Source organism: Bombina bombina, chromosome 9 (assembly GCF_027579735.1).
Source record: "Bombina bombina isolate aBomBom1 chromosome 9, aBomBom1.pri, whole genome shotgun sequence".
NCBI classification, from domain to species: domain Eukaryota; kingdom Metazoa; phylum Chordata; class Amphibia; order Anura; family Bombinatoridae; genus Bombina; species Bombina bombina.
Genome location: NC_069507.1, coordinates 64,478,060 through 64,498,830, shown reverse-complemented (window position 1 = coordinate 64,498,830; position 20,771 = coordinate 64,478,060). Strand labels below are relative to the sequence as shown.

General features: G+C 36.6%; 1 protein-coding gene across 1 annotated transcript in view; it reads right to left on the bottom strand.

The window, feature by feature from the left end:
- Positions 1 to 17,799, bottom strand: part of LOC128639526 (trichoplein keratin filament-binding protein) — a 54,272-nt gene extending 36,473 nt beyond the window's left edge. The window contains exons 1-4 of the mRNA XM_053691666.1: positions 17,689 to 17,799; positions 11,024 to 11,156; positions 9,009 to 9,168; positions 2,463 to 2,571 (exon numbers count right to left, since the gene is read on the bottom strand). Coding sequence (XP_053547641.1) covers positions 2,463 to 2,571; positions 9,009 to 9,168; positions 11,024 to 11,139 — 385 coding nt within the window. The 5' untranslated portion in view covers positions 11,140 to 11,156; positions 17,689 to 17,799. The remainder of the gene's footprint in view (positions 1 to 2,462; positions 2,572 to 9,008; positions 9,169 to 11,023; positions 11,157 to 17,688) is intronic.
- Between the last annotated feature and the right edge of the window lie 2,972 nt (positions 17,800 to 20,771).

Here is a 20,771-nt window from a genome sequence, read left to right as displayed (position 1 = left end):
TTTATTTTAAAGGTAAGTATTTAGTTTTAAATAGGATTCATTTAGTTAATAAGAGTTAATTTATTTAGATTTATTTAATTAATATTTAAGTTAGGGGGCGTTAGGGTTAGGGTTAGGGTTAGGTTTAGGGGATAATCATTTTATTACAGTGGCGGCGGCGTAGTGGGGGGCAGGATAGGGGTTAATAAATTTATTATAGGTGGCGACGGTGTAGGGGGGGCAGATTAGGGGTTAATAAATGTATTATAGGTGGCGACGGTGTAGGGGGGGCAGGATAGGGGTTAATAAATGTATTATAGGTGGCGACGGTGTAGGGGGGGCAGGATAGGGGTTAATACATTTAATATAGGTTGCGGCGGGTTCAGGGAGCGGCGGGTTAGGGGTTAATACATTTATTATAGTTGCGGTGGGCTCCGGGAGCGGCGGTTTAGGGGTTAATATGTATAGAGTAGCTTGCGGTGGGCTCCGGGAGCGGCGGTTTAGGGGGTAATAACTTTATTTAGTTGCGGCGGTGTAGGGGGACAGATTAGTGGTGTTTAGACTCGGGGTACATGTTAGGGTGTTGGGTGTAGACATCTCCCATAGGAATCAATGGGATGTCTGTCAGCAGCGAACTTGTACTTTCGCTATGGTCAGACTCCCATTGATTCCTATGGGATCCGCCGCCTCCAGGCTGGCGCTTTGAAAACCAGGTACGCTGGGCCGTAAAAGTGCCGAGCGTACCTGCTAGTTTTTTGATAGCTAGCAAAAGTAGTGAGAATGTGCCGCACTTGTGTGCGGAACATCTGGAGTGACGTAAGAATCGATCTGTGTCGGACTGAGTCCGGCGGATCGAAGCTTACGTCACAAAATTCTACTTTTGCCTGTCTCGAGCCTTTGATAACTAAGGCGTATCAGCCTCGCCACAAATACGCTGCGGAATACGCAGCGTATTTGAGGTTGACGGCTTGATAACTAGGCCCCGTTGTGTGCCCTTCCACATTTGATAGCAGATTGTGGGGCACATTTGTTCCTCATATTTAACATTGCACAGATGAACGCTTGTTAAAGTTCACCCACCTACCCTCACTCAACCAATTGCATGAAAGTAGGGCTTGTCAATCACCACAGTCGAATGAATGTGGGGTGATAATCACCCCCCAACTCCAAATTGGTGATAGAGTTTATGAAGCAGCGGTTTTAAAGGATTGCTTATATGTCAATGATTAAGAGTCTAACCAGCATTAAATATGTCTGATAGTGTTTCTATCCTTTTTATTATTGAAATTTGTGTGCATGGTTTTTAAAAAGAATTTTCAATAAAGCATTTTTTTTAGTTTCCTTTCAGAGTCAGTTTTTAGTTTAAAAAGTATATATATTTTGGCCTATATTTTAGTTAGTGTTGCACAAAAATATTGATGCTAATATACGTTAACGAAGGTCAAGCACAATCAATAGCACTTCTATTTTTGCACTCATATTAGAGGTCCAAACAGGGCTGGACTGGGAATAAAAAGCAGCCCTGGAAAAAATATGAAGACCAGCAGACCAGCCCTATTTTCCGTTGAGTCGATAGAATGCACATGCCCCAGGGGATTACTGGGACACTCCTTCCCCAATATTTTTTCAGACTTAAATTATATTACTTTGTATTAAATACAAATATCAGATTGATGTTATATAGCAGCCCTACAACCCAATTGCATCCATTAATCACCCCTTTCAATTGTAGCTTTCCAGCCCCAGCTGCTGCAGCCCACCGGGAAATCTCCTGGTATCCTGGTAGGCCAATCCGGCCCTGGGTCCAAAGTTATTTTTTATCACTCGAGCATTAGTCTAAGATGCTCTAACATCTGCACGTTGCTAAATCTCTCATATAATACATTACTATGGGGCTATGCAGTAAAATTAATGTTAAGGTTGCTGATAGTGTGCAAATAGTGGAGTTGTTCATAAAGTTCTGTACTATTTTATTAATAATAAGGGTCTACTTCAGGTCTTAAAAAGCTCAACACATAACTCACCAATACAAGCATGAGTGAACTAATAGCATTAGCCTGCACTATCCATTAAATTATAGGGTCCTTCAATTAATATATTTAACCATCCACATGTGATACCAGATTTTGATTTATTCTTTGTGCAAGTTCGGGTAAAAGATAACGCACCATGCGCTATTGATTGCACTCCACTTGTAATCTAGCTCTTGATCTGTTAATTTTTGTTTTGAAAAGTGTGTGTATATTATGTTGGAAAAATGGATTTTGTAAATATACATTTATTTAAAAAAATATTGTTTACTACTGAGATGCACAATAATTTTAGATAAGACATTTTTGTTTTTAATATGAAATCCATTACAGACATTTTTTAAACTAGTTTTCTATTTGACTTGTACAGATTAGTGGATCAGAATATTGTGTGTAAAGGAGCTGGATGGATTTTGTAGAGCACATACATCAGTACACTCATATTTATAATACCGTATTCATATGCTTTGAACTGATCCTGCAAAGCGCTACATTCCTTCATAACATCTCCTTGTGATCTACGCAGGCTTCTGACTTCTTGTCTCTTCTGACATAAAGAGTCCTGGCACATAGAAATTTAGGAACATAAAATTAGTGCAAATCCACCTCCAAATGTTCAAGATCAGAGATATTTTGTATCTTAAAGGGACAGTCTACACCAGAATTTTTATTGTTTTAAAAGATAGATAATCCCTTTATTACCCATTTCCCAGTTTTGCATAACCAACACAGTTATATTAATATACTTTTAACCTCTGTGATTATCTTGTATGTAAGCCTCTGCAAACTGACCCTTTTTCAGTTCTTTTGACAGACTTGCAGTCTAGCCAATCAGTGCCTGCTCCCAGATAACTTCATGTGCACGAGCACAGTGTTATCTATATGAAATATGTGAACTAACACCCTCTAGTGGTGAAAAACTGTTAAAATGCAATCTGAAAGAGGTGGGCTTCAAGGTCTAAGAAATTAGCATATGAACCTCCTAGGTTAAGCTTTCAACTAAGAATACCAAGAGAACAAAGCAAAATTGGTGATAAAAGTAAATTGAAAAATTGTTTAAAATGACATGCTCTATCTGAATCATGAAAGTTTATTTTGGCCTAGACTGTCCCTTTAAAGGGACATGTTACCCAATTGCTGAATAAATTGAATGTGATGTAGCATATCTGTAAATAGCTGAGTAGAAAATATCACATAAACATTTCTAAAAAAGGAAGATATTTAAACTTGACATTTTTTCAGTAGTACTATAAAGGATCTTAAAGCATCCAATCAAGATACTTGCTCTGGGAGTGTACATCTGACATGTATAGGCAAGGCCACTTTGTTTCCCTCCTCAGTTTATGGAAGTTTACTATGAAATTTCGTGTGATTTTGGTGAAATCCCACAAGATTACAGTAAACCAAACTGAATTCAGCAATGATGATGTTGATTGGCTGTTGTTTTTTCACTATGCAGATGACTAAAATGTTGAACAATAACTGCTCACGGAGCACTTACTCTGGAGAGCTGAGGACATTTTGATGTAAAATATCTTCCTTTATCATAGAGATGTTTGTGTGATATTTTCTAGTCAGCTTTTTACATATATGCTGGATCTATTTAAAATGATTTAGATTTCGGATAGCATCTTCCTTTAAAGGGATTCTTCATACCAAAAAAAGAAAAAATAGACACAATTTTCAAAACTGGTAAATGTATACATGTGAGACAATAGGTTCTACATATTCTTGATAAAAATGGGACAGTAGCTATGTTTCAGTGATACCAGCTAAGGCATGACTAAAGCTGATGGAAAAGGGTTTTTCATGTCAGCTTGTGTGCGTTTTTTGTTACTGTTCGTTATGTTTTGTCTGTCAACAAGGGATTTTTTGGGGGTGGATATCAGGGGAAGTAACGGTTCCCTGCAGTATTAATTTAATTCCTGTCTGGATCACACCCAAGCATTAATCCCCTGTCACCCTTAGGAACCATAACTATTTAGCAGCAAACTTCACAGGCAAAAATCACTTTATGATTCAAACGTTTTTAGGCAGAGAAGTGTTTTTCACTATTAGTGGCAACGGATCTCTGCTTTATTTTTTTATAATTGTTCAATTAAATGTTGTTTTATATCTAGTTATTTAAGTGCCCAACAGCATTCTTTTCTCTCATCTATCAATCAGCTAGATTACGAGTTTTGAGCGATATAGGGAAATTAACGACCGCCACAAAAGCGGCGGTATTTAACCTCCCTATAGCGCTGCTATTATAGGTTTTGTAAAACCCGGCTTGTGCTGCCGATATGGTTGCGTTAAGCTCCATATCTCACCCAAATACAAGCAGTGTTTTGACATGCTCGTGCACGATTTCCCCATAGACATCAATGGGGAGAGTCGGCTAAAAAAAAGCCTAACACCTGCGATCACAGAAACAAAAGCTCCGAAACGCAGCCCCATTGATGTCTATGGGGAAAGAAAAAAAGCTACATTTAAACCTAACACCCTAACATAAAAAACACGTCTAAACACCACTAATCTGCTGTCCCTAACATCGCCACCACCTACATTACAGTTATTAACTCCTAATCTGCCGTCTCCAATGTCGACGCCACTATACTAAAGTTATTAACCCCTAAACCTCTGGCCTCCCACATCACTAACACTAAATAAATATATTAACCCCTAAACCTAACCCTAACGTAACCCTAAGCGTAAATCTAACCCTAACCCCCCTAACTTAAATATAATTAAAATAAATCTAAATTAAACTTACAATAATTACCTAAATTATTCTTATTTAAAACTAAATACTTACCTGTAAAAAAAAACTAAGCTAGCTACAATATAACTAATAGTTATATTGTAGCTAGCTTAGGTTTTATTTTTTATTTCACAGGTAAGTTTGTATTTATTTTAACTAGGTAGACTAGTTAGTAAATAGTTATTAACTATTTACTAGCTACCTAGTTAAAATAAATACAAATTTACCTGTAAAATAAAACCTAACCTGCCTTACACTAAAACCTAACATTACAATCAAATCAAATAAATTAAATTAATAAAATACAATTATCTAAACTACAAAAAAATAAACACTAAATTGCACAAAATAAAAAAAGAAATTATCAAAAATAAAAACGAATTATTACTCCTAATCTAATAGCCCTATCAAAATAAAAAATCCCACCCAAAATAAAAAAAACCCTAGCCTACACTAAACTGAAAATGGCCCTTAAAAGGGCCTTTTGCGGGCATTTCCCCAAAGAAATCAGCTCTCCTACCTGTTAAAAAAAATTACAAACACCCCCCAACAGTAAAACCCACCACCCACCCAACCAAACCCTCTAAATAAACCTAAGCTAACCATTGCCCTGAAAAGGGCATTTGGATGGGCATTGCCCTTAAAAGGGCATTTAGCTCTTTTACATTGCCCAAACCCTAAGCTAAAAATAAAACCCACCCAATAAACCCTTAAAAAAACCTAACACTAACCCCCGACAATCCATTTACAGTTCTCGAAGACCGGACATCCATCCTCATCCAGGTGGCAGAAGTCTTCATCCAAGCGGGCAGAAGTCCTCATCGAAGCCAGCAGAAGTCTTCATCCAAGCGGGCAGAAGTCTTCATCTTCATCCATCTCGCGCGGAGCGGGTCTATCTTCAAGTCATGAGGCGCGGAGCATCCTCTTCTTCCGATCGCTGCTGTAGAATGAAGTATCCCTTTAAGTGACATCATCCAAGATGGCGTCCCTTACATCTGATTGGCTGACAGAATTCTATCAGCCAATAGGAATTAAAGGTGAAAAAATCATATTGGCTGTTGCAATCAGCCAATAGGATTGAGCTTTCATTCTATTGGCTGATCCAATCAGCCAATAAGATTGAGCTTGCATTCTATTGGCTATTCCAATCAGCCAATAGAATGCTAGCTCAATCCTATTGGCTGATTGCAACAGCCAATAGGATTTTTTCACCTTTAATTCCTATTGGCTGATAGAATTCTGTCAGCCAATTGGAATGTAAGGGACGCCATCTTGGATGACGTAACTTTAAGGGAAACTTCATTCTACAGCAGCGATCGGAAGAAGAGGATGCTCCGCGCCAGATGTCTTGAAGATAGACCCGCTCCTCGCCGGATGGATGAAGATAGAATATGCCATCTGGATGAAGACTTCTGCCTGCTTGGATGAAGACTTCTGCCGACATCGATGAGGACTTCTGCCTGCTTGGATGAAGACTTCTGCCACCTGGATGAGGATGGATGTCCAGTCTTCAAAAACTGTAAGTGGATCGTCGGGGGTTAGTGTTAGGTTTTTTTTAAGGGTTTATTGGGTCGGTTTTATTTTTAGCTTAGGGTTTGGGCAAAGTAAAAGAGCTAAATGCCCTTTTAAGGGCAATGCCCATCCAAATGCCCTTTTCAGGGAAATGGTTAGCTTAGGTTTATTTAGGGGTTTGGTTGGGTGGGTGGTGGGTTTTACTGTTGGGGGGTGTTTGTATTTTTTTTAACATGTAAAAGAGCTGATTTCTTTGGGCAATGCCCCGCAAAAGGCCCTTTTAAGGGCCATTGGCAGTTTAGTGTAGGCTAGGGTTTTTTATTTTGGGTGGGCTTTTTTATTTTGATAGGGCTATTAGATTAGGAGTAATTTGTTTTTATTTTTGATAACTTCTTTTTTTATTTTGTATAATTTAGTGTTTAATTTTTTTTTGTAATGTAGATAATTCTATTTTATTAATTTAATTCATTTTATTTGATTGTAATGTTAGGTTTTATTGTAAGGCAAGTTAGGTTTTATTTTACAGGTAACTGTGTATTTATTTTAGCTAGGTAGTTAGTAAATAGTTAATAACTATTTACTAACTAGTCTACCTAGTTAAAATAAATACAAACTTACCTGTGAAATAAAAATAAAACCTAAGCTAGCTACAATGTAACTATTAGTTATTTTGTAGCTAGCTTAGGTTTTATTTTATAGGTAAGTATTTAGTTTTAAATAGGAATTATTTAGGTAATAATTGTACGTTTAATTTTGATTTATTTTAATTATAGTTGTTAGGGGGTGTTAGGGTTAGGGTTAGACTTAGGCTTAGGGTTACATTAGGGTTAGGTTTAGGGGTTAATATATTTATGTAGCGATGTGGGAGGCCAGAGGTTTAGGGGTTAATAGTTTATTTTAGCATATTTCATTGTGGGGGGCTTGCGGTTTAGTGGTTAATAGGTTTATTATTCCGGTGGCAGATTAGCGGTTAATAATATTTAAATAGTGTTTACGATGCAGGAGGGTGGAGGTTTAGGGGTTAATAGGTTTATTATAAAGGCAACGATGTCAGGGAGTGGAGAGATAGGGGTTAATACATTTTTTAAGTGGCGGCAATGTCCGGAACGGCAGATTAGGGGTTAATAAATTAAATTTAGTATTTGCAATGCGGGAGGGCCTCAGTTTAGGGGTTAATAGCTAGTTTATGGTTGTTAGTGTACTTTTTAACACTTTAGTTATGAGTTTTATGCTACAGATTTGTAACATAAATCTCATAACTACTGACTTTAGATGGCGGTATGAATCGTGTCAGTATAGGGTGTACCGTTCACTTTTTGTGTATGTATTGTATGTATTGGGTACGTGTAAAGTGCGGCTAATCACCCGTAAGAGTCTCAAGGTGCTGTTCATTTTATCAGCTTCTGAAGGATGAAAGGCTGAGTGGACCTCACCGGGGATCGAACCTGCAACCCTTGGGTTGCTACAGAGCTCAGCCACAGTGCCTTAGCATGCTGAGCTATCTGCCCGGCTTTTTGGCCTCACAGCAAAACTTGTAATACCGGCACTATGAAAAGTCCCATTGAAAAAGGACTTTTTTAAAAGTGCGGTACTGACGTTGCGTGACGGCCAAAAAGGTGTGCGGTACACCTATTCTGACAAGACTTGTAATAGCGGCATTAGGGAAAAAGCATCGTTATGAAGCATAATGCTGCTTTTTCACTCATAACGCCAATCTTGTAATCTAGCTGTATTATAGGTATTTATTTATACAAGTTTATTATTATGCTTAAGCACACTTTTGGATAGCCACCTACCATAAAAATGTATATACATCTAACAAGGTCATCCAAAAGCAACTACTTATTTTTGTCCCAGGACCATAGTATATTTATATGATACTGCAACTGCTGTCCAGCTGCAGGTTAAATCCCCCCCCCCAAAAAAAAAACAGTCAATCAGCATCAGCATTGCTGAGGTCATGCTTTGCATTGCTGTGATCTCATGAGACTTCACTAAAATATTTTGAGATTTCACAGTAAACTTCCTTAAACTGAATAGGGAAATAACATGACTGTGCCCGCACATGCCAGATGCACACTCCCTTGCAGGTCCTGGGACTAACATCCTGACTGGCTGCTTAAAATCCCTTTACAATGGGATGTGAATACTTATTACTTAGGACATTTTGAGGTAAAATATCTTCCTTTTTCATATAGAAATGTTCAGGGGATATTTTCTAGTCAGCTTTTTACAGCTATGCTGCATCACTTTCAAGTGCATGCACATTTGGGTATCATGTCCCTTTAGGTATATGAATCGGAAATGCTAAGCAAGAAAGGCATAGCTTGTTGCCAGTTTGTCATGTTTTTAACCCCTTAACAACAGCTGACATACCCTTTACGTCAGCTGTTGTTTGTGCATAAGGGGTTAAATGGCTTGCGTCTCGTCAACAGCAGCAAGATCAGTCTATTCCTGCATGTGTGAGACAGTAATGGACACAGAAATAGGGCAGTCTTGCCTCTGTCGGCAAGACCTGTACTCCCGGAGCCCTTTAAACCCCTTGTGACAATCAGTGTATGTCACTGACATTAAGGGGCTAAGTAACGTTCATTAAAAGTCATCATTACTTAAGATTACAGAAGCATTTACAGGTGAGTAATGATAAATGACTGAAAAAGAACCACAGACAGCGAAGAGAACCTAGCAGTAGCCTCAGTTAAATGTTATATGTCTGGTGGTAGAAGACTTATCACTCTCTATACCTGCAAGCGTTGTTCCTCTGATGTCGCCTCATTGCTTCGCTTCTCTCGGCAAACAGGAATGACACTCTTGGTCTTTGCTAAGCCTTTTCGAACCATATAACTGTTTGCGTATCTCTTTGAGTCCAAATACCCCTCAGGACCAATCATACGCTCCTGCTCTCTAAAAAAAACATTCTATTTAAAATGTTCATCAGGTTAAATGGATCTAATCAACACAGTACAACATTGTTTTGATAAATATGATGTAATATTTGATGTAATATTAGGTGCGTGCCATTTTTAAAAATTGATAATAGGAGTAAATTAGAAAGTTGCCTAAAATTGCACGTTCTTTCTGAATCATGAAAGAAAAAAAATGGGTTTAATATCCCTTTAAGGTTAAAATGAAATATTTATGGTTATTTTTTTACCATATTTGCTTTGTCCTCTTGGCATCCTTTGTTGAAAAATAAACCTAAGTAGGCTGATATGAGCTTAGATGTGTGCACATGTCTTTAGCATTTTATGGCAGCTGTATTTGCAACTATGTAGAACATTGCAATAAACATTGTTGCTAGCACTGCTGCCAAATGGCTACATACATGTGTATGCTCCCGAGCTCACTTAGAATTATTATTTAACAAAGGATAACAAGAGAACAAAGCAAAATTAATCATAGAAGTTCATTTTAACCTTGTTTAACCGATTATGTTCTATCCAAAACATTTAAGTTTAATTTTTCCTTTACTGTGTCTTTACAAAGAACCAACAGCCATATTTAATTTTATGTTTTGTATAATTATTGAACCAATTAAACACCAGGAGGGGATTTAAATTTCTTAACATCACAGATGCATTTTTGAAAAATCCATTATCATGCGAAACGCGTGTAGGTTATGGAGCTTTATTTTACACATTAAGGACTTTGGACTGGTAATGTATAAACATATGTAATGCCTAGTACCCAAGGTAATACAACTCTGTAGTATGTATGCAGGAGTAATTCTTAAAGTGATGGTAAACGCTCCCCTTTATAAAATCAAATCCGGAATGTTAGTAATATTTTAGATGGAGTTTAATTCATCAGATGTAATGAAGATGCTCTATAACTTACTTTTTTATAGATATGAAATATTAATTCCTTGTGCTCCGCCACCCACTTCAAAAGTCAGTTTTTCTGTGAGCTAAAGGTTTGATTTGTTTTCCAATCAGTGCTCTCCCCATATGGAACTTTTGTTGTAGCTAGAGTGCTGATTGGAGATCAATTCAAACCTTTAGCTCACAGAAAAACTGACTTTTGAAGTGGGGGCGGCAATTTGAATTTTATATCTATATTAAAAAGTAAGTTATAGCGCAACTTCATTACAACTGATGACTTAGACTCCATCTTAAATATCACTAACATTCCAGATCTGATTTTATAAAGAGGAGAGTTTACTGTCACTTTAAGGATATTGTAGATAAGAAAGCTGTGGTGGCCTATTGCTAATTTGTAAAAGAAAAGTTAGGCTCCACCTTAACCCCCCTCCAACATGGCCACACCCATTATTGTTTGCCCTGGTTCGGAACTTAAAGGGACATTATACACTCATTTTTTCTTTGCATAAATGTTTTGTAGATGATCTATTTATAAAGCCCATAAAGTTTTATTTTTTTTAAATGTCTAGTTTTGCTTATTTTTAAATAACATTGCTCTGATTTTCAGACTCCTAACCAAGCCCCAAAGTTTTATGAGAATACTGACGTATACCTACACCAGCTTGCGTCTGTTTGTGTAAAGGGTCTTTTCATATGCAAAAGAAGGGGGGGGGGGTCTTATTTCCCACTTGCAGTGGACTTTCCAGCTACCTTTTCAACAGAGCTAAACTGAGAGCTTCCAAGTAAGTTTTTAAACAGTTTTATACTGGATTTTTATATAAGTATCTGTGCATCTTATTCTTTATAGTAGTGTCTATTACATGCAGTTATATTGAAATTAGTGTATACTGTCCCTTTAATAATATTGAGTGGCAGTTGTGAAACATGACGACACTCACAGTAGGAAATCTGTATATTTTTGGCTCCTCATTGCTGGCAGTACTGTTGGGACGCGTATGATCTTACAGTCATTGATGGATACAACAGACTTTGGATCCTTGTCATGTGCCACCATTCTTCAGCAACAAAAACCTTAAAAGACACAAATTTAGTTTTATATTACAAAACTAGTAGCTCAAACTTGCGTAAAGCCTCAATATGTTCTTATTTTCTTTAGTAAAATGACACTGTTAAAAATTCTTAGTTACTACCCAAATATTTAAAGGGACACTAAACACATGTTATGCCCCTCCCTCTAATCATGGGTGCTGTCATTATGGGCCCTACGTTACACTGCAGTTATCTGAAGAATAATTACTGCACATGTGCAAACAGGTCAGCACTGGAATTTAGTGAAAGACAGATTTTTACATGGCACCACAAGTGACTGGAAGCAGGCAGGGAATAATGTTAATACTATGCTAATAAAGTATATTTAGTGTTTAATGTAGTTTCAAATCTTGGGGGGGGGGGGTTGCCCTACAACAATCTAATTTGTACACCCTAGCTGATAAAAAGCTACAATTAATGATCAGTTAGTAATCCAAAAAGAAACTACATTACTGCACATTCACAGTAGAGTAACTGAAGATCTTGAAAAATAACTAGAGAAAATATTTTTATGGATTAATACTTTTGAGCAAAGCTGCCAATGAAATAAACTATTTATACCATGAATAAAAGTATACAATACAAGAAAAACACTAGCAACAAAAATCATTAAAGGCTAAGTTGACTCTATAAGGAAGAGAGAAAGAGATGATTCCATAATTAATCAACCACACACAAGAGGCACGTTGCCTTGACTACTATAATGGTAAAATGCACAGACTCCTTATGCACATCTCTAAAGGGAAAGTCTACTTCAGAATTGTTATTGTTTAAAAAGATAGATAATCCCTTTATTACCCATTCCCCAGTTTTGTATAAGCAACACTGTTATATTAATATACTTTTTACCTGGGATTACCTTGTATCTAAGCCTCTGCAGACTGCCCCCTTATTTCAGTTCTTTTGACAGACTTGCATTTTAGCCAATCAGTGCTGACTCATAAATAATTCCACGGGGGTGAACACATTGTTATCTATATAGCACACATGAACTAGCACTGCCTAACTGTGAAAAATTGTCAAAATGCTCTGAGATAAGAGGTGGCCTTTAAGGGCTTAAAAATTAGCATATGAGCCTACATAGGTTTAACCTTTAACAAAGAATACCAAGAGAACAAAGCAAATTTGAGGATAAAAGTAAATTGGAAAGTTGTTTAAAATTACATGACCTATCTTAATCTTGTATGTTTAATTTTGACTAGACTGTCCCTTCACGTTAGTTAATGTTCAAGACTAAAAACCTATTTCTGTTTATTTTTTTGGAAGGGACATTAAGCTTTTAAAAGAAACATAATAACCATAATATGCTTACAATGGTATACTTGTAGCATGTATAATGCTTTTTTCTACGCCCCTTTAATCCATTATTACATTTTTTCCATTTGATGAAGCCAAGTTCAATATGAGATCAACCAAAAAGGTTTCTTTCTGCTCTGTGTTCACAAAAACTGGCTTTGTTCGATCTTTTGGACTAGTTTTATGGATTTGGGCAATGATTGCTAGGTTTTGGATAGGACTTCTGTACATATTGGGATTAGTTTGTGGTTCTGACAACGCTTTTATATAGCAAAACGTGTTCCATAGCTACACTGGATTAGAACACTGACCATGCTAATCATGCTTAGATCAATATCTTAAGGGCAAGTAAGGAAGAAAAAATACAAGGGGAATAGGAAAGTGACAGGGCAAGAATGTAAAAGTAAAAGGGAGTTGAGGGAAGACAATAAAAATATGTCAATAAAAAAATCAAATCTAGATAGTGAACTTCACAGAATCAACACTAGATGGAGACATTTTATCATATTTACCACAAAAAATGCTTTTCATGACACATTTCATTTATAGAAAATACATCAATAATTAAGAAGTATTAAATGACCACCACAACAGCAAATTATATTATGTTTCCAATAGGTGGTTGTACTAAAACACATTAGTCATCTCTTTTACAATAAAAACACTATTATTATTTATACATAAACATCATTACAAGAAAAAAACACACACAAAAAAACAAATAATATATTTTAAACTGCCCTATTTTACATGCAGTAGCAAAAAATGACTTTATTGTCCTTTAACACTAAAGCTGTTTAAATGTATATTGAAACAAACTGCATATTCATGTTTGCGCACATCGCTTACCTTGGTTTTTTTTCAGCACAGGAATCTCCATAAAAAAAAAAGAAAGTTTAACCCCCAGAACAGAGCATGAAATTGATTCAGTTTAGGACGGCCAGTTTAAAGGGACATATTACTATGATGTATATTAGGTATTATTAACCAGAGGCCGATAGAGAAATAAAATTGAACACCATCCTTTTTTTGTGGCCGCAGGAAAAAGTGGAACTTAAAAAATGTGCACTTTGGGGACTTCTGGTGAATGGCAACAAATCAAAAGGGAGAAAAATAAAGAAGTCTCTAAATAAATACCAACAGTACAGTATATATAATAAAATAGAAACGATATATATTATAAACAATACCATACAACGTTTGTGCTGCAGAACAAGTGTATATGTACTTAATAAAGGAAGACACTGTTAAATACTGTATATATGCAACAGAGAAATGTTTATCAACAGCGGTCCTTAAATTCCCCCAACAGGTCAGGTTTTCATTATAGCAGTTGAGAAACACTGGATTAGAGGAATAATGCTTGAAATGCAATATTTAGTGAGAAGCTTCTCAAATGTATACCAAAATATGAATTGAAATATTTATTGCATATAAAACACTGGTATGTAATTATTAACAACCAAACATACAGTATGATAGCTGTACAACAGTCAATATCAGCTTTAAAGGGACAGTCTAGTCAAAATTAAAGGGACAGTATACTATATAATTTTTTTCCCTTAATGTGTTTCCAATTACTTTTTTACCAGCTGCAGAGTACAAAATATGAGATTTGCTTTTTTAAGGCTTATTTGTGTATATGAATTAGCTGATTTTGTGTTTTGAAGCCACAACCTAATAAAATGGGTTGAGCTTGTAGGTATAATCAGATCTCATTAGTTTATCACATTGTGTACATATACCTGCTTCTTTATCTTATATCTGTCCATAAACCAATCACCAATACTTGGAGAGAACAATAGAAAATTAACATTTTGTTACCTTATCTCTTCTATAACCCACTGAGAGTGTAATTTCTTCTACTGGCTGTGTTTAACCAGCTTGGTCTTAAGGCTAAAAACTTTCAGGATGGGTGGGGATACCACAGGCTAAATAAACTATTTTAAATGCCAATATAAGGGTAATGGAAATACTTGTAAACAATTTAATACACTCCAGCAGGTAAATTGAATCATTGGGAACAAATTAAAGGGGAGACATTTTTTTGAGTAAACTGTCCCTTTAAACTTTCATGATTCAGAAAGGGCATGCAATTTTAAACAATTTTAAACGGCTTTCCAATTTATTTTTATCATCAAATTTGCTTTGTTCTGTTGGTATTCTTTGTTGAAAGCTAAACCAAGGTAGGCTCATATGCTAATTTCAAAACCCTTGAAGGCTGAAATAAGGGGGCAGTCTGCAGAGGCTTAGATACAAGATAATCACAGAGGTAAAACGTATATTAATATAACAGTGTTGGTTATGCAGAGCTGGGGAATGGGTAATAAAGGGATTATCTTTTTAAACAATAGCAATTTTGGTATAGTCTGTCCCTTTAAGTGGAAGTTGGACTCCACCAATATTGGTAACCGCTACCATTTCACATTGTTCTTACCACAACAACACCTCTATCGTGTGACTAACAGGCTTCCTGACAAATCCAGCAGTTGTTTTTGCCAGTTGGGGCGACTTTCTCAAGGACAACTCAAAAGAGCCCTCTGGAGAACAGAACAGCAGACCCTGCAACTTTACCTAAATTTGACCCTGTGCTACTGAATATCTAAGACGATGGGGCCCATTTATCAAGCTCCGAACGGAGCTTGTGGGCCAGTGTTTCTGGCGAGTCTTCAGACTCGCCAGAAACAGCAGTTATGAAGCAGCGGTCTAAAGAGCAGGCGGACAGGAATCGCCGGAAATCAACCCGATCGAGTATGATCGGGTTGATTGACACCCCCCTGCTGGCGGCCCATTGGCCGCGAGTCTGCAGGGGGCGGCTCACAAGAGCTGCTGGTGCAATGCTGAATACGGAGAGCGTATTGCTCTCTGCATTCAGCAATGTCTTGCGGACCTGATCCGCACTGTCGGATCAGGTCTGCAAGACATTTGATAAATAGGCCCCAATATGTTATTATCTGTGTGTTTAATAGCAATATATTTATATACGGCCCTAAAAGCTTCTAAAATACTGCTGTGCAGCCCCCATGTCTTAAGAAGTTGTCCCTCATTGATGTATATAAAAGAGCAGCCGTTATTATTGTTAAACAAATGTTTGCATGAAAAAGGAATTTTATGAGACTTCATCCACTTTGCAACTTCTGAGTGCGCCTCTTCTCTGAAAATGTGAGTATGTAAAATTGGCGTATTAGATGTGACACAATGAGACAATCACATATTTCTTTCTTGTTTTCTTTCTATATATTCACCCTGAATTACAGTTTAGATTAAATAATACATCTGTAATTATATATGTGTATTTATATATATACAGTATATATACTGCTTGTGCAATGCTGCCCCCTGCAGATTTGCGGCCAATCGCAGCCCCAGAGCAGGCGCACCAGTTATTCATGTATTAAAAGTATGTTTTGTTTGTGAGAGATTATTAGATAAGGCAGAAGTCCTTGGTGTGCAAAAACATACAAAACAAATTTGGGGATTTAAACAAATTTTTTACTAAATAAAAAAAGATGTGGGAAAAATGGTAGATATAGGGGCTGATTTATCATCGGTCTGTCCAACATTATCTGCTCAGCAGATCATGTCCGACAGACATCGATGAATGCCGACAGCATACCCTGTCAGCAATTATCATTGCACAAGCAGTTCTTGAGAAACTGCTTGTGCAATGCCACCGCCTGCAGATTCGTGGCCAATCGGCCACTAGCAGGGAGTGTCAATCAGTCCGATCGTATGAGATTGGGTGGATTGATGTCCGCAGCCTCAGAGGAGACGGACCAGTTAAGGAGCAGTCTTAAGACCGCTGCTTTATAACTGCTTTATAACTGCTGTTTGCGGCGAGCCTGAAGGCTCTCGCAAAACAGGGACATCAGGGGCCATTCAGCCCTTAATAAATTGCCCCCATAATATGGGAACAAAGCAAATTTGATAAAAAAAAAAAAATTGGAAACGCATTTAAAATTACACGCTCTGTCTGCAGGGGGTGGCATTGCACAAGCATTTCACTAGACTTGCTTGTGCAATGTTGAATGCCAACTGCGTATGCTGTGCACATTCAGCAATGTCTGTCGGACATGATACACTACAACGTATAATGTCGGACAGACATTGTTAAATCAGCCCCAATGTCTTCTGTGCTAATTGTTTGTAGCAGCTATTCTACTAATTTGGAATTGTTCAATTTACAGCTCCAAATGACATGAAATGTGGAAAAATAAATAATGAAAATATATTGCACAGTTGTTTCATTATGCATAACAAAACATTTTATATAAATTCTCAATGTGTTCACTGTCCCTTTAAAAAAGAATTTGACTAGAGAGACAAGATAAGGGAGCGAGGATAATATAATTTCACAAAGTAGATAATTAGTAATAACCCCAAACCTCCATGAGAAAAAGGGGGACAAACAGAATTTTCAGATGAATTTCACAGCAGAAGGCAGTAAAATAAATTACTGTATATTGCAATAGTTATACTTTTAACACTGAAACATTGTTTTGTATTCTTAAATTCTGATTGTAATGGTCTAAGATAAGAGTTTGTTGTATCTGGCACTTGTGCAAGAATGCCCTTAAAGAAGGGCTGGGGTTTCTCACCCACACCCCAACGGGAGGTTGATTTCTTCTGGTTCCTCTTTTTTTACATAGGTTTCCTGTAACCATTATTGCATCGTTTACATTTGTTAGTGTATGGATGGATATTTGAATAGAAAAAAAAACAACTATTTCAAATGACAAAATAAAGGTAAATGGATTAGTTGTAAACAATGTAATACACCACATGGATCATTGGAAACACTTTAAAAAAGAAATACAGTAAACTGCCCGTTTTAAGTTAAATGTCCCTTTAACTTTGCATCAACATAGATTTCTATTACATACTAACTGTTAATTGTTAACTTCACAGATGGGTATCTGCATAACAAAAATAAAAATAAAGGACTATTAGGTTAATAATTTGAAGGTATATTGCATTCCTGTTCTCTAAAGAATTTGTTTGCCTCTTGGAGTTTTAAGTAAATATGTGGCGGCAGATTAATGTGTGTTCTGGCATTGGAAGACAGATGACGTTGCTACAGAAACAAATCGTTTCACATGTTAAATAGCCCATAACTAGTTAGTGCAAGGACCGGTCACACGGAGAGGTTGTTATGGGTTCTGTATACGCCTGCACTATAAAAGGGAATACATATAGCAGATACAACCGGACACCTCACCCTCTTTCCAGGAGACCTCTCAGTCAGCCTCCTTGTTAATCTTCTGCTTGTTCCCCTTTTTCACTCCTTAGTAGACTGCTTGGCCATTGTGAAATGTTTGTTTGCACAGAGTCCTTGACGACTGACGTGTCATTATCACTGAGGGAGTTTGTAGGCAGCAGCAGTGATCAGCACTATAAACACACCTACAATGTATTATAGATCTCAATACTGTTGTTATTTAAAGGGACATGAAACCCAAAATATTTATTTCATGATTCAGATAGATAATATATTTTTAAACAACTTTCCAATTTACTTCTGTTACTTCATTCTTTTGGTATCTTTTATTGCAGAAGCAGCATTGTACTCCTGGGAGCTAGCTGAAAAACCATCTAAGCCAATGAAAATGGACAAAAAATGTCAGTCATCAATCAGCAACTAGCTCCAAGCTACTGAGCCTATCTAGATATGTTTTTCAACAAAAGATACAAAGAGTATGAAGCAAATTTGATAATAGAAGTAAACTGGAAAGTTGTTTAAAATTGTATGTTCTATCTGAAACATGAAAGAAACATTTTGGGTTTTATGTCCCTTTAAAGGGACATGAAACCCAAAATTTTTCTTTCAGTATTCCGATACAACATACAGTTTTTAATAACTTTCCAATTTACTTCTATTATCAATTATGCTTCTTTCTCTTGGTATCCTTTATTGAATGAGCAGAAATGCACTACTAGGAGCACGCTGAACACATCTGTAAGCCAATGACAACAGCCACAAATCAGCAGCTAGCTCCCAGCTCCTGAGCCTACCTAGGTATTCCTTTCAACAAAGGATGCCAAAAGAACAAAGCAAATTAGATAACTGAAGTCAATTTGAAAGTTGTTTAAAAATGTATGTTTTCTCTGAATTATGAAAGAAAAATGTTAGGTTTCATGTCCCTTTAACGTAATATTAATTCAGAATGTATTTACTTCTAAAACTAAAACATTTAATTATTTTAAAGGGACATAAAAATCAAAATTAAACTATTGGGGTTCAGACAGCACGCAAAGACTTTTCAAGTCATTCCTGTTATCAAATTGACTTTGTTTTTGTTGTATCCATTGCTGAAAGGAATACTTAGGTATGGTAAAGTAAACACGTTCTTTGACAAGACATTTCTGTTGTCTTGTGATAGAATAACATATCAAGTAAAAATATTTTTAAAACAAATTAATATCTTACTTGCTGTAATTGTCTTTTTCAATAGCCAAACTCCAGCCACCACTTGCCTCATTTGGAGGAGCCAATAAGAGCTTAAGTCTGCAGCTGACAAGGCTCGCCACTGTCACTATGTTAGTATAAAGTGCATTGTTTTTCCATCTTATCACTTAAAGGCAATTAGGGAAAATATAAGCAGTAGGGTTAGCCTTGAAAAGTCTGCATGTGCTTTTTCAGTTTTGAGAATTAAAAAACCCAGAGCTAAATTGCATGAAAAGGGAGCAAAATAAACAATAAAATATATTTCACAGTTGTTTTACTATGCATTACTATTGAAATCTCAGGTTGTTTACCGTCCCTTTAACTTCTTTGTAGTGGTTAAACACATAGGGCTAGATTAGGAGTGAAGCACTATCGTTAGTACGGGGAGCGTAAACACGATTATGAGATTGCAGTGTTTTTTACGCTCTAATCTATATTACAAGTGGTGTACTGTTTAAATTACTGCTTATTCGTTTACACGAACCTGTAATAATTTATGATCCCCATAATTGAACGTAAACGCGTTTGCTCGAATGCAATCGCATTTAAAGCTCAAACTTTTTACGTGATCTAAAAGTTTGTGTAAAAAGTTTGGCCGGAGGAAACAGTGGCACTAAACTACTCTATTAACCCCTGAAATGCCACCCCCCCACACTATTAGCCCCTAAACCGGAACAACCCTCACTGCAAGTAACCCACTACACTATTTACCCCTTCTATAGGCTCCTCTTGTTCTTATGTCGATAGTCACGGCAAAGAACCCTAGTGCAGTGAATGGGGGTAAGTCGTACAACAACGTGCAGCAAAGTTTATATATATATATATATATGTATATAAGCATATACATGTACAGTATATTTCAATTAATAACACAGTCCCCATAGACCGCAATGTAAAGGCACTTTTTAGTGCCTTTTTTTCTAAAAACCCCACATCTATACACTTTAACCCATTAAAACTGCTTTGTGCAGTTATTTTAAAAAAATAAAGATGCTACAATTTTTTATTTTTAAAAAGGAACCTTAAACTTTATTTTGGGGACAATTGGGGACATCAACTGGGGACAATTGGGGACATCAACTGGAGCGCAAAGATTAACCAGACACGTGTAATGGATGGTTATTTGACGTGTGCCCATAAACAGGCACATTTGCCCATTTCAGGGCGCACATTAAATTAGCGCTCCACTTGTACTCTATCCTTATATGCAAATTGTGCTACTAAAATGACAGCTTTTATAAACATTTATTTTATATGCAAATATTTTAAAATGCAGTCTGGAATTTGCAAAATCCCCCTATTTCCTAATTTCCCTAAATAAGATTATATAAGATTGTGTTTATACAGAATTCTCTACAGAATGACTATTTTATAGTCATTATAGAGCTTCATGTAAAAGCAGCTAAGGTTGCTTTGGAGCGATTGCGGTAAGTAAGCCTCTTTACAGCAAGTTATGACCGCTACTTCCTCTTCAGTGGTTTTAATCGCTGTGAACACAGTGATTGACAGGACCAGCTCTCAGAGGGCTGGACTGCATTAAGGAATCCTTGTGTAATAAACACTGTGGCAGCTGATGTACAGTGTTCACTGCCCACTCGATACTAAGATAGGTGAACAAACTTGCGAATTGAGAAATTTGTCTGCCTGTTGTTTAGTACATAGAGCCCAAAATCAATTCAAAGTAAAATGTTAATTATATGTAGTTAATAGAACCTTTGTAGTATACTTGTATTGGGTATTTCGCCTTCTTTTCCTGTAATTAAACTGATTTTCTGATTTTACTGATTCCACAGAATGACTGTACTGCATCCTGCAAGTTTTCTGAACCTTTACTCTTTTCACAGTGATTGCTTGAA